At 51.0% G+C, this 14,839-nt stretch overlaps 2 protein-coding genes across 2 annotated transcripts; both read right to left on the minus strand.

The window, feature by feature from the left end:
- Positions 1-2,052: 2,052 nt before the first annotated feature.
- Positions 2,053-5,130, minus strand: GT037_008946 (uncharacterized protein; the record flags this gene model as incomplete). Its single annotated transcript, XM_038933993.1, has 1 exon — positions 2,053-5,130. The coding sequence occupies one exon, from the start codon at positions 5,128-5,130 to the stop codon at positions 2,053-2,055; it is 3,078 nt and encodes a 1,025-aa protein (XP_038783338.1).
- A 1,156-nt stretch (positions 5,131-6,286) lies between these two features.
- On the minus strand, positions 6,287-14,338 carry GT037_008947 (uncharacterized protein; the record flags this gene model as incomplete). Its single annotated transcript, XM_038933994.1, has 4 exons — positions 6,287-6,319; positions 6,383-10,689; positions 10,737-11,627; positions 11,674-14,338. The coding sequence occupies 4 exons, from the start codon at positions 14,336-14,338 to the stop codon at positions 6,287-6,289; spliced, it is 7,896 nt and encodes a 2,631-aa protein (XP_038783339.1).
- Between the last annotated feature and the right edge of the window lie 501 nt (positions 14,339-14,839).

The raw sequence follows: 14,839 nt of genomic DNA on the forward strand, positions 1-14,839 counted from the left end.
TGCGTTACATTTGCGCTACATAACTGAGCAGCTGAAAGCTTGAATTTTGGACGTAAGGCAATTCTTTGTAACGTCAGTTGTAGCGCAAGCGCTATCGAGCTATGCACGTATCCTACTTGTCAACGCAATTATGCGCTCTTACTATTTAAGAAAAATCTGACGTCTGATGCTCATGCCACTTAGGCAGTCTAGGCTGGCCACCACTACTACGTACAACAACTTGCGACTGCACTCTCTCCCGGAAGGTAAGGCTGTGCCTGGAACAATCAGAACTGGAAGGACGACCGTTTGAGGAGAGGAAAGGAAGAACTGGTCGTGTGTTTATTCTGCATTATTTAAAGCTGCGTTTCGCTCCACTGTCCATCTCTTCTATACTCAACTCTTTTCACATGCAACCACTTCGGTCCCTTGTACAGTCTCCTATTAGCCACATGAGCTTTCAGTCTTTGACATAGCCGATGCACCTTACATGCGAGTCCACCGAGTTCACGGCTCCCAGCTTCGATGGTCTACGATTCCAATGCAACAACACACTCATAGGCCACTGCCTCGACTCAAGCACTCCACTCTTGGAGTCAACCAAGCACTACCATGGCAATATCAAGCTCGCATCCAGAAGAAGCTCACCTGCTTCACTATGCTGCACGATGCTATGTTGCAATACTTCCTAGTCTGCGAGCCCGGCACTGAGCAAGCGAGCGACTTCCTTGAACATCTCAAGCCGGACCCGACAACCAAGGAGGGTGAAGAGGCCGATAACTATAAGTTCACCTCTGACCCATCTCCACTCTACCGCAACTCCGTCGCTACACGTTCCTCCCTCAACTTCATTTCCACTTCCTATTACCAAAGATCCAGCACCCACACTGACTTGAGGTTTCAGCACTCGGAACATTGGAAAAGCACATCAGCGTACGCGCCTCCAATCCAATCCCACCATACCGGTCATCCTTAACGAATATCACTCGCACGCTGCTATGTCTGCCACTACGAGCATACTACATACATGTCGCACTTGTATCTGAATCGACATGGGCCACAGCGTCCGGACTTTTCAAAGGCGGGTGGAATGAAGACACACTCAGAGCATTCTGAGGCTCCGGCCGATGACGATAACCCTGTCTGACCTAAAAGTCGTCCCGCATAGCTTTGCTAACTCTGCGTAGCTCAACAGAACACCTACGAAGTGAAGTGTCCTTGGAGACTAACCTGGGGGGCGTCCGCAAGTCTTTTATACTCTGCCTTGCCCCTCTGGTTCTTTGGTAGCTTGGGGCCACTTGGAGTCATGGTTGGGCTCGGGCTGCGTCCTTTTTGGTTTTGTTGGAGATGCGCGATTTGGCAGCGTTCGTGGAGTTTGAAGCGATTTGACTTGACGAGGGTGCTTTTGGGAGGTTGCGGAACCATGGGACGCGCATGCAGAACTTGGTATAGTGAAGCTCTCCGCCTGTGCTTGGGCTTTGCATGTAAATTGGTTGGACAAGAACGGATCTCTATTACCTGCTTCTCCATTTTTGTTGTCCCTTTCAGTACTTACCAATAGTGAGCGTACGCAACGCTTACCCCTACTAGATCGAACCCCTGCTAATGGCCTCCATACATTCGTCACGCGCCCCAATATGTTGCTTTCTTCTGTTTTTTGTAACGACACGTCTCAATAAGGTAAAATTGAGGAATCTTGTGGTCAAACGACTAGGAGAATGCTAGGCTTCTTGTCTGCTCAGCTATATACAAGCAGTGTACTGGCGGATTAGTAGTTAGGTGGGTGACTACTAGCCAATCTCTGCCGTTGTATGTTTTTGTCTTTTTGAACCGAGTACTCTTTCAAAGCAGGCACGTCGCGCAACTTCAGTATGTAGGTAGGTAGTCAGCCTCAACAGTGTGGTTTGAGAAAGGTTTGCCCACTTTCTATTCTCTTCTCTTCTCTTCTCTCGAATGAAACTGTCTCTCTCCATGCTTACGAACTAGCTTCCCAAAACCAGACACTTCCTCGAAGGCGCTTACACTAGTAGCATGCATAGTTGCATACCCAAGCTCAACCAACAATCATTTGCGTTACTCTAACACAACCACTTCTTTTCTTGCCCCTGCTCCTCTCCACGCATATTTGTATATCCTCCCAAGACCTATGCGCTCCATAAACTTTACACCACCTTCTACTCTTACCGTCTTTACCACAAGGATATTGTAGAGTGGATAGCCTAGAACGTCTGGCCTTCTCTCGTTACCCAGGTACTGCGCTTCTGACAGCAGGATCGCGGTCACGGAATTTGCGCGATGTTCATCAAATCCGGTGTCAAACTTTACGGTGCCGGCTCTACGATGCGTTGAGGTATTGACCCAGTGCTCTCGAGACACGACAGTTTTGATCTGCAGATCTGGTTGGGCTACACCCTCCGCTTTCGATGTTATTTCGGTGGGTCTAGTGTCGTGAAACTCGATGATGCAGTGCTCATCACCAGCGCGTTTCGTCGATGTCCGAACTTTCCAGCAATCGCTATCCAACGTTAGGTTCATTAGCTCCGTATTCACGATAAGATGTTGCTCTGTCAACTCGTGCAGTGATATGCTTAGTCTCGGTTTTGGTGCTGGTCTGGCGTCCGCCGAGTCCCAGTCTCGGAATCCTCTAGCACTCATGTTGGGCATGCCGAAGAGCCCCAGTTCTTGCAGGGAGAGACCATGACGCTTTTCCTGGATACCGTAGAATGTGCCTTTGCGGGGACGAATGCGTTCTTCGCCGCATCTGCGGTACCGTCGAACGATGCCGGAGTCCAAGACCAAGACGTCGAAGGGCTGGTCAAAACGAATTTGCGCACCCTTACTGCCAGATACAAATAGTGCTCGTGCAGCTTCCCAGCCCGCCCACGTCCAGCTTGGCGGACATTTTCTGTTGAAGTCATCTTGGCGGCGACGCATAGGCTCATCTGATTGCCATAAGAGTGCGACATCCAGGAAGTGACATGGTAATCCGTTTCGGAAAGGAGAGTTGAGAAACCCTGGGCCACAAAGAACGTTTGCAAGACCATTGAACGCACTAAGAATATCACAACTCTTCCCTATCGTCCTTCTACCCAGATCTTCTACTGCATCGATATACTGGTGCATCGACGGCAGTCTCATCAGTCTCACACTCCCATCCTCTCGTACAATCTGCATTGCTGGCGGGATATCATGGCTAGGTTGCGGCAAGGGCGTGAGTCTAAGCCATGGAAACGAAATCAACGATTTATCTCCGTCCAACGCATTAACATCCTCCCTCCACGTTCCTCCCCGGCAATGCCACACTGCAAATCCACCTGCGAAGATAAGTATCCTTCTAGAAAGTAACTTCTCTTGAAGACACCATGCCCGCTCTTCCCAAGCTCCGTATTTCAATTCCATGCGCGTGGGCAGCACCATCCGGGTACTCTTAATGATGTCATCTTCAAAGACCTGTTTGCCACGGCTGGGATGACCATGGAGTCCTCTCAACCCTTCATCAGCGTGCGAGCTGTCTCCAGCAACAATGGTAAAGAGGGCACGGTTGTATACGTGACCCATGCGTTGGATGTTGGCGTGCATAACGTGCTCATCACCTTCTTGAGGGACGCAGAGCTGATCGACCCACATGTATTCTTCGCCGATGGCTTGGACGACCTCGATGGCGTCTTTGATGGTCTTTGGGATATGAACACCTTCGGCCTCGAGACTATGCTCTTTTGACAACGCGAATTTGTTAGTCGAAGTGAGGCGTATAGATGAGGTTGGCCGAGTCCATGTTACGTCAGTCGTTTCCTCATTGTGGTAGTAAGGTCGCCCTGCATCGTCTTTGTACTCTTTCCAGCCCTCCAGTAGTGGTAGAATCCCCCATCTGTAACTCAAAGCTACGTATCTTCGGCGGGAGCGTGAGCGGATCATATTACAGAAGTTCATCTCCGTGATACACATCTTTCTCACATCAACAAGTCGAAATATGGCGGCCTCTTCCAACTCTGGAGTTGATGTAGCCTCATTCACTGAATCACTCAACAATTCTCCACAATCGTGCCTCGACGTGCATGCCTTAACGCAGTGCTTGAAGAATGCGACATCGATTCGAGGACCGATCTTCTGGCTATACCAAATCTGCTGCTTGACCAATCGTGGGCTGCTGGAAGTTTCGAAACGCAGGCTGAAATGACATATTTCCTTCAAGGGTGCGAGAGGTGCTCCCCCGTGCCCATATACACGTACACTCATGGCTCCTCTTTTCTCCTCGTGTTTTCGATACGCTCTGATCATGAAAATGCAGGGCAGCCGCTTTCTCTTTTTACTCCGTAATAGGGCTAGTTGCCCCATCGCAAACTGAGCGCTTCCCAATCCCTTCTGCAACCCCTCGCTTTTCTGGTTCGTGACGAGATTAATGATTGCGAGACTTGTGTTAGCTGCAACCATTGTATCGGCTACCGTGTCTCTAGAATTATACATATCCCTAAGGTCGTTCATATTGAGGCTCTTGGTGTTAATGTCGCGATCTTCCGCCTCTAGAAACAGTGTCTTTGCTTGTTGTAGCGTCGAGCTGGCAGCTTGTTCGCCTGCAGCGTATCCAAACGGCCACATCCCAGCACCCCCCACCAAATTTCGTTTCCAGTATGAGTTTTCCTCGATCCAATCTGCGAATCTTTTGTACTTGAAGCTCTCTGGCAGATACTTTCCGATATGTTGTGCCTCCAGCAAATCGTATTCTGGCTCGCAAACGGCCTTGAAAAGGAGGTTACAAAACTTGCAAAAGTTGCGATTTTCTAGAATCCGTGACAGGCTTATGTAGGATATAAGCGGATCTTGTGCTCGACTACTGCGGTCGGTTTCTTCATTATCTTCCTCGGCATCGCCTGGTAGGCACTCCGCGAATGGTATCTTCTTGCAGGTTGCGCAGAGCGTATCCGTGTGCAGACCAGCTTTCTCCTTCACCACGTTCTTTATATCATAAAGTCCCGAACAGATCTTATTGATACTACGCCGCAAACTTGAATCTTGTGGCGAACTCAAATCCACATCATGCTCCTTGTCTTCGTCTTGGTCCTTGATTGAATCTACCATAGAGTCGCCATCTTCGTAGTCCCCAGAAGGGTCGTTTGACGTACGGCCAGTTGGAGACGGATCGTTTGAAGCCATGTTGAAAGTGTACAATGCTTTGATCGTGCCACGCAAAAATGCAGGAAGAATTTGTACTACCTGTTCTTGTCAAACTTCTCCTTTGACCAAGATTCCGACATCCAACGCAGTGTGGGGGCGAGAAAATCAGTTATCGGGCGTGATGTTGTAACTGGCCGGCTGTAAGATTATACGAGATTGTCGAGTCGCACAAGCCCACGCGCCCCTGTCTGCTCTGATCCTATCGAAACACTAGGCTACAGTGTAGCAATTTGACCTCACCGTTGATGAATGTCATCTAACGAGGATCCGAATAGCATTAGATTGGAAACCTGCTTCTGGCGTCTAGAAGATGACGTAGAAAGAAGCAAAGCTGTCCAATATGAACGCCCAGGTGCTGTGATAGTCCAAACACGATAGAGTAGTTGGGGAGGCTGAGCAAGGGATCTTCGAATGAAGAGGGAAGGTGCTCTGCGGCTTACACAATACCTAAGTGTACGCATTAGAGACTGTGGGCAGTTCAAATGTTTAAGACACGGACGTATGGGCACCAAGAACCCGTTTCGGTTCGTAGTTGTCTGCATGAGGCAATTATGGCGCCTATCATATTGGTGGCGACACACCTCTTGCTCGATGAGGAGCGATCGGTATCCAGGTTCTATACTTGAACCAGTAGAACGCTTAGCCGTCAGAGACTATTGGATCACTGCCAGGCGTTATTTCACCGGTTCTTCGTGCTACGTGGTAGCAAGAACAGCTAGTTCACCGGTTGGTGTGGTGACCACAAAGGATACCAAGGCTTACCGTCCGCCCAGCCATATGCAAGTAGTCTACTAGCGGATCAGTATTTAGGCAAAGAATGATCAGTAGATACCTGCTGTTGCGTTTATTTGAATCTCTTTTCTTTTGCTCCCAGTAAAGATATTTTTTGCGACTTAAACTTATTTGTAACTCGTGCTTTGTGTAACTTTCCTCCCAACAAGACAACTTAGTAAGAAGTGAAAAAACTATATCCATCTTTGAACGAGCAGGGTCAAAATGCCAAAACCATATCTATTCGCTCCCCACAATGCTACACACCCAACTATCTACCCCAATGCAAGAAGAAAGCCGCGCCCAAAACACCATTCCCCATGTCAAAAAGCGCACCAACCTCACCCCAACGTGCTGCTTATATTCAGTAGTGCCGATGCACGCAATCCCATTCATACTACAACATCAGATTAGCACCTGCATCATCATGAACGAAAAGAAAAACAAAAAAATCACTTACAACTCTCCCCTCCTCATCCCCCGTATAAACATGATTCGCCATGGGCAGTATACACGTAATCGGCGCCGCAGCCAACGGCACCGTCGGATCACCATGATTAAGCACATTGACAAGGTTCAAAGACCACTTGCTAGGCGTCGTCGCCGTCATTGACCCGGGGGGCGTGTAAATAGTCGGTGGCGTGGGCATAAGGTGGAAAATCTTAACGATGCCTCTCCTGTGCCCGGTAAAGATGAGCTCGCGTTCGCACCACTCGTTGCCCGTGCCTTCGTAGACGGCAACGGCGGTTATGCTATCTGCGTCGTCTTCGCTGTCGCAGATGTCTTCGTCTAGTAGCACTGCGCCGTTGAGTGTGGTGACGATGAGTCGGCTGCCGCATGCGAGCACAATGTGTCCTGTGACGCTGTTTATCCTGGCTGCTTGAATCGGCACTGGGTTACGTTTCTGTCGTGGACCGAGATCCAGTTCCCGGACGAATTCATTGCGATTTAGATCCCAAAGGAAGACCCGCCCGTCGAGTGATGCAGAGAGGAAAGCGGAAAAGGCGCGACTTGCGGCGAGTGTGATGACGGAGGATTTGTGGCCGAACAATGTGGTTGCGTTTTGGAGGTCGATGTGGCCTCGGTCACCTTTATTCATATTCCAAATTGCCAGAGTGCAATCGGTTCCGGCTGTGATAAGCGTGCTGCCGTCGATGAATAGGGAGGTTGTCAGCTGGCCGGAGTGTAGATGCTCGAATAGTCCAATGAGCTTCTTGGAGTGTGAGTCGTAGAAGCGCACGCTGCCGTCTGTGAAACCCCACTCCATGTAACGATCATGGTGCGGGGGGATGTTATGCCGGAATGGTGCAGAGCATAGGAGCTTGTCGCTCTTGCTGATGTAATTGAGGGATGAGATACGATCATTCGACTCAAGTAACGTGCCGGGTACGCGATGCAAGCTCTCAGCCGCCGTATCGAGCTTAGTAGGTCTTGTGATATTCTCCTTCTGCGGATGTGGTCGTTGGAAGACCTGTGGAGGTGTCTGTCCGAAGTTGTTGATGACACTGATCTTTTGCGCGCGCTCCTTCTCGTCCACAATAGTATCGAGATCGATTGCACCTTGATATGTCATGTAATGGAAGACGTTGGCAGCCTCAATCGCCGCTTCGCCTCGCTGCTTGTAACCGAAGATCAGATCAATCCAGTGATGCAGGTTCTGGCTGACATAAGGGCTTTCCAGCGCCTCGCGTTGCTTGGCGATGAAAATGGCAGGGTCGCCCTTGGCCCACGGGGGTAATTTGACGTTGTCGATGGTCGAGCCGTCGGATCGCAGACCGAAATTGTACCCATTGACATTGGTCAGGAAATCGGGGAGGAAGTAGAACTCTGGCGTAAGCTCGCGTACATCGGCCATGTTCTTTGCTGATACCGACTCCCAAACATTCTGGATTGAGTAGAACATACGGTCAGCATGATCCCACGTACCACCCTGAATGAGGAAGAAAGCAGCACTAAATGGTTGAAGGCGCATAAGATACGATGCCACAGTCATGGCAGACGAGTAATGGGTGCCATAGTGGAAGGCATGACTAGCATCTCCCATTTCGGCAAAAGAACTGAATCTTTCTCTAATGAGGTGCTCTTGCTTCGGGTCTTGAATACCGATAGGTTTCCGGAGATCTCGGAAGTTGCTTGGATCGCTGAGGTCCAGCTCTTCACTATGATAATTTGACAACACCCAGGGGAAGACTGGGTATTGTGTAAGGTCGTTGAATGTCCTTCCGGCGAGCGTATTGACAAACATGAGGTAATGGAAGTTGGACATCTCTCCTTTCAGCCACTTCTTAGTCGCTGGGTGAGCGGAAGCAGAGCCGAAAGCTGATGCGAAACGTGACCCAAAAGTCTGCGGTGCTTCTTCCGGGTTGCGCAAGGAGTCAAGGCGCCAAGAGATCTCAGAATTGGCAAACTTCTCTGGATTGGCAACATGAGAAGCTCGTTGTAGAACTCTGGAGTGTATGTCGTTTCGCGCCTGAGCAGAGACAGCGGTTAGAAGATAGCTACGGCCATCGTCGAAGAATATCTCGATTCCGACATCGCGGTGGAGGAAGCGTCGCTTCGAGATGCTGATGACCTCAGTCCACTTCCAGTTTCTCACTGCATCTTCCTGGCTCCTTGGTGGTGGTCGACGAGTGGTAACAGCCTCCTTTCCAGCGATGACTTGCACGTAAGGGTCACGCTCGTCGGGCGGCGCCTGCCATACGCGTACAATCTCACCGTCAGACCGCTGGAAGAAATCGTCAAGCAAGTAGAGACAGTCTTTTCCGACAATGAGAAGGCCTTCGATCGCCTCCAGTCCGACTACCCGTGAAATGTTGCAGACATACTGCACCTGGTCGCCGCGATTCAGACTGCGCATGACCTTACGGTTCTTGTCTTCGAAGCCATCCTCATCCTCGTACATGGCCTCGACCATCTCGAAGTCATCGTCGCTGGCAGACTCCGGTTCCTCTGTGGGATCACCCGATGCGCCGCTTACGGCGGAGGAAGACCTAGCGGATCGTCCTTTGACAGGTGTAACGCCAACAGCTTCTTTCGCCGAGATCGCTGGCACTGTAGTGTCTAGTTTTGGCCTTTCTCTTGGGTCTGTGTCCTTCCGTTTGGGTTGGTAGGATTGCTCTCTGGTAGTATTATCGACGATGATACGCAGACGTTTTCGATCACGACCTTCCGTTTCGTCAAGCCGCCATCTGGCAGGTGGACTCTCTTCGAACAAGCCGCATGGACCTTTGAGTTGGTGATCGAGCTTCGCCAGTACGGTCGCCATGTAGGTAGCATTATCCTGCTGGTCTTGGAGAACGCGCTGATGCTTGATACGTTCAGAAGCATGTATATTGGATCTCCAGTGGTTTGTTGAGTTCTCGTGGTGATTCCAGACGTTGTCAGCAGCAAGTTCATCAGATTGCCACTGCTTCAGTTTTTCCTTGCGCTTTGCGATGCGCCTTTGGGATGTCTCTTCGGTCTTCTTGTTCTGGCTGTGGGCAAAGTCTTCCCACGATTTGGTCATGGAGCCGTAGAAAAACTTATCCATCTCTGTCTTGTTCTTGTCGAGCCATTCGAGGAACGTTTCGTTGTCTAGCTCGACCAGCTTTTGGAAGCCATCGTAGAGGTCCTTTGTGTCTCCATGAATGGCATCAGCCAATATCATAGATGTCTCGTGAGGCTTCTGCACCATGAGGGATCGCCAGAAGTTCGCAGCCGCAAGACGCACGGCCGTGTGTTCCGATGACAGCTGCGTGTAAAGAAGGTAGCAAATCATCTTCAGCGAAAACGTTTCGTTATTGACAGAAGAGAGGATGATGGGTTGCCAGTACATCATCTTCTCGATCACTGCTGTTGTAGTCTCTCCGCCTTCAGTCTCATCTGATTCTGCCAAACGGAGTAGAGCGACTCTCAGGAAGGTGTTGCGAATTGATTGGATGGCTTGCGTGCAGAGTCTGACAGACTTGATTGTCGCAATGTCTGGACGTTCCAAGTATTCCAGAAGGAACCCAGAGAAGTCGAGCAAGGGCTCCGCACCATCAAGAAACCAGCCCTCAAAGACCGCTTCGGACACATGAGTCACGAAGCGCGCCAAATTGGTGAGCACACGCGGTTCGTGCAGTAACTGCTGGTCAAACTGAAGCGCGTTCTTTACGGACGAGAGCGTCTGTCGAAGGATGTATGACTCAAAATACGCTTGATGTTCTTGGAACCCAGGTGGTGTTTTCATGAACAAACCGAGTCCAGGGAATTCTTTCCTCGTAAAGATCTGGTCCTTGAATACATCTAGAACAACCTCCAGTGTAGCCTCCACCACCGAGCTACCAACTTTGAGCGCAAGCGGAGCAGCGTATTTGGGAGATAGTATCGGGTTGAGCGAACGCTGCTGCGCGACCTTCTTCTTATCCGCGGAGACTAGTACGAAAGACGAGGCTCTGCGGAAAGGCAACACACGGCGGGACGAAGGCGAAGGCGATACATCGACATTAGTCGTACGAACCACCGGCGTTTCATGCCCATTGGCTCGAGAAAGCGGCCGTATCACCACATCTTGGCCCTCGAATGTCAACGCGGACCCTCTCGAAAGTAATTCAGTTTCAGCGCTAACGTTATCAGATGTGACAATCACTGGATAGAGGACGAAGAGTAACTCCTGGACGTAGTTGGACGAGTTGGTGTAGTCGCGGAAACCTTCCGATCGCGAATGCAGCTCGGACAAGAATTGGATAGCAGAGTTAAGAACAACAGCAAAATCGTTTAGGCGATCTGTCTGGGGAGCTCGGGTGTCTAGTGTGGTCAGTATTGATACAATACACTAGGTGAGCGATACATACCAACTTTCGGTTGTTTAGCATTCAGCGACATTGTTCTGCGACGACCCCGTGTGACTGTGCCCTCGCCATTCTCTTGCTTAGGTGGGCCATCATCCGCTCGGGTGAGGTCTCGGTCCCGGACAATCGCTCTCAGGCCTGTTTCCAGCATTGCAGTAATTACTGGGAACACTTCAGGGTACCAGATCCTCAGCTGAGACTGTGGTGAGTGCGCAATGAAGATGTCAACTAGATTGAAGACGTCGAAATCGCGCTCAAAGTCAATGGATGCAACATCTCGACCGAAGAGTATCGCAAAACAGATAGTCCAAATACCTGGGGTATTCCACCAATGACGCAGTCTATTCTTCATCAGGATGAAGCCTCCAGTCTTATCCGCAAACTTCTTGACGTAGTGCGAGCCATTTACGACAAGCAATCGAGCTAAGATCTTTGCGCCAAGAACAACGACTCGTTGCTCCGGCTCAGCGAGGAGGTACAGCAGCCACTTTCCGGTAACATTCTTTGCAAAACGGATGATTTCCTGTGGATTCTGAGGGTCACAAAGAAGCTCTGCCAGAAGATTGAGGATAGCAATGCCTAGTTCTGGCAGAGATAGCGGTGGTGAGCTGGCGCCAATTGACGCTGGACTATTCGACCGCGGAGTCGATTCTGGTGTCAGCGTCGGCGTGTTCTTGCGAAGGCGGACGACACTCGCTTTTGGCCGCAACCCCCGTTTGGCATATGATGCGCGGCTGTCATGCAGCGCATACGTAACGAAAAGAGAAAGCGATCTCGCATTCTCTCCGTTGAAGTTGATGACGAGCAAGGCTTTAAACGCACCAAGGAATAGCTTGAATGTCTGTGGTGTGAAATTCTCTCCTTTGAGAGCATCCGTAAGACGTTTGACAACTCCTTTGGTATGTTAGCTAGAGTCGGCGCATCATGCAGCTATACGTACGTATCCTATGAAACCGCTTAGCGTTGTAGTGATGATGCTTACTGCCCTTGGCAAAGTGCGCGAATTGCAAGTAATATAGCTTCTGGGTTTCCAGTGAAGTAGCTCTACGCCAGATCTCAAGATCAACTAAGAGCACCCTATATGCGAGAGGGTTGATGATGAGCGACTCGGTCGGCTCGTTTTCATCATAGCCGACGAATCGAAGGACGATTCGCAGCAGCTGCATAACAAAACTTTCGCAGTCTTCCGGTGTCACATCCAGCGAAGACGGGTTGCGGCCCACCAATCCCCCCATGGCAAATCCAATCTTCTGGCGGATGACCTCGGCCAGAACAGCAAATCCGTTGCGTTGCTCCATGGCCTCACAGTTGCGCCAATTGCCTCCAACAGCTTCGAGTAAGATGTTGACAGAACGAAGCATACTGTCCAGAGTCTGAGCTGACTGTACCAACTTCAACCCAACCGCCACACATCCGCCGATTCGCCAGATGGCGTCGTCGAGCGATTGTGGAACGACAACGACAGGGTCACCCGATAATCGTCCAAATCCTCTCGGCTGAGACAATGCGTCGTTGACCGAAGGCACGGCAGCATTGATGATGATTGGAGTGCTATGCAGTCTGGTATACTTGTGAAGAGTTTTAGCTGACTCTCGTGAGAGGGATCGGATTAGCTGAGATTCATCGATGGCATTTCTGTCATCGTCATCCATGACGGAACTAGGGGAAAAGCTCAGCAGAATCTTGGATTCTGGCATTAGATGACTTGCATTCGCCCGGATAGCTGCTACGATGTCGGATCGCTCCTCCCTCCCGGGATGTAGTATCTCGTTGTGAACATGAAGCTCAGCAGACGTGCGATAGGTCTGGAACGACCCAAGTCTATCTTGGAAATTTCCACAGTAACGCGGACCAAGTTTGTGATATACGGCGATCAGCTCATCCGACAGGGGTTCAGAGAAGAGGTGGAACGAAGCAACTGAGAGCTTAGAAGAGATGACGTTTCTGCCCAGTCGGGGCGCCAAGTTCCGTGGTGTCCCCAGGAATGCGAGTATGTGGTGCTTCGACACGCTGGAAGACATGGAGGCAAAGCTCTCCTGGCTGCTATCTAGCACCGGAGGATGTGAAGGATAGTGTGCCTTCATAGTCTCGGTGAACTCACCATCTACGAAAAGTGATGCTTTGGCAGCACCCATACCAATAGCCTTTGTTCTTTTGTGGACAATAGCGATGTGATACCACCGGCCCGCTTCAAAACGAGGTGCTTTCTTAAACCGGACACTAGGTACGACACCAGTAGAATGACCCATATAGGTCTGCAGGATGAAGCAACGAGTATCTCTCTCCAGATATGCCATTAGAAAACACGTTTGCGTGTCATCGTAAGCGCCAAAGAGTGTAGTATGACAGTTGGTATCGAATCTATCGACTCGTATCCAGGCCGCGAACGTGTATCCGCCTCCCGTAGACATGGGCGGAAATGGACGACCGATATCTGGAAGTTCAATCGCACTGAAGCCATGCAGAGAGAGATCGAACTGTATGAAAGGCGGGTCGCGAGACGAGTGCATACCGCGTAGGAGGAACTTGGCAGCTGATTCCGAAGACGCTGCTTTGCGGAAGAGATAGTATGCATCGTCGAGCTTGTTTATACCGTACTGCACTAAGCCATCGGCCAGCTCTAGTAATAGGCCAGCTTCTACGGGAGCGCACTTGTTCTCAAAAAGAAGAGGCAAGACTATACTCAGGACGCCAGTGACATGTAGAGCAGCTTTGTTAAAGGAAGAGATGGAAACGATCTCAAGGATGGCAAGCAACACCGAAACAGAGAGAGCCTTGGACCGTGTGCCTGGAACATCTTCACCAGACAAACCCTGCCAAAAGTGGAATACGGTTGGGATGATGTCTGGGTTCTGCAGTATCTCGTTGCCGCTGAATATAGCACGGACCTGGCTGCGCAGGGGGTCGAGATCGATGTCGGTGTCACTGTACATGGACCGCGGGCTAGAGACTACAATTTCTGTAGCCTGTGAGTCGCCATCGGGGCCTGCATCTTCCTCCGACTTTGACTGTGTGATATCGAGCTTCTTATCAATGTCTCTGAATATGCGTGTCATGGCCTCTTCGCCCAGTGCAAAAGCAAACAGGGTGCCGAACAGCTGCTCCTGACCAGCATCGTCGCGCTTGCTCTGTGACTGCCCGCCGAAAATTCCTGTGCTGCCCAAGGCTTGTTCCAAAGCACTCCAGCCGCCGTGCTCGACGCGCTTTGCAAAGAAGCGCCTGTTACCGGCATGCTCGTTCAGCGCGTCTGACAGGACATCCAGCGTTCCCTTGATCACCTCGAAGAAGTCGATGCGGTCGGGGACAGGCAGCTCGGCGGGCTTGTAGAAGCCAGAGAGCGAGCGCAGGGTGATGAGGAGCGTCTCGAAGCCTCGGACATGTCTGAAGGCATCTTTGGTATGGGTTTGGTCGTTTGATTCGATCAGCAGCTGGCGCATGCGGCGGAGCGCGTTGCTCTGGTTGTGGAGGACTTCGGAGGTCGGGGGAGTGGCTTCGGACGCTCTGATCAATTCGTCCGCTAGGCTTCGGAGTTCGGCTATCTGGTTGTTCATGGGCGGGAGTCTTGAGGCGGCTGTGGAGGACCTGTGAGGCCGGGAAGTCGCCATGTTCAGTCAAGGCCGCTGCTGCGGAAATTCGGCGGGGAAGATGGCTGCGTGGATAGCACCTTCATATCTCCAGAGCCCCAAACCCGCACACGAAGCTCGAATGCGCCGACGAGTAGAGCGGGGTCTTTTTGTCGTGGGTTGGCGTATATCGAGGGCTAATTACGGCGGGCGGGCGCCGCGTTCGTGGTGGTTGCTGCTAACTCGGTCATCGAAGCTGATCCCTGCTGTCGCTCCAGAGCTCAGGCAGCCGCCGAGCAACGTCGCGTCGTCGCAAGCAAGGTACACTGATAAAGAATGCGCTATTTAGGAACAGTGCACGTAGTCTGTCTAGACAACCAATGCAGTTATGATAGACAGCGCTCCGTGTCTCACGCGGGCCGCTTGGTGAGCTTCTGACTATTGCCTCACGTGAGGACGCATTGTGGCTGACCCTGGAGAGTGGCTGTTCGAGCGTGTCGTAGCCTGCGTCCCGTCCAACATCAGACGGATGCATGTCCAAGC

This window comes from Alternaria burnsii, assembly GCF_013036055.1.
Source record: "Alternaria burnsii strain CBS107.38 chromosome Unknown 697, whole genome shotgun sequence".
Taxonomy (NCBI): Eukaryota; Fungi; Ascomycota; class Dothideomycetes; order Pleosporales; family Pleosporaceae; genus Alternaria; species Alternaria burnsii.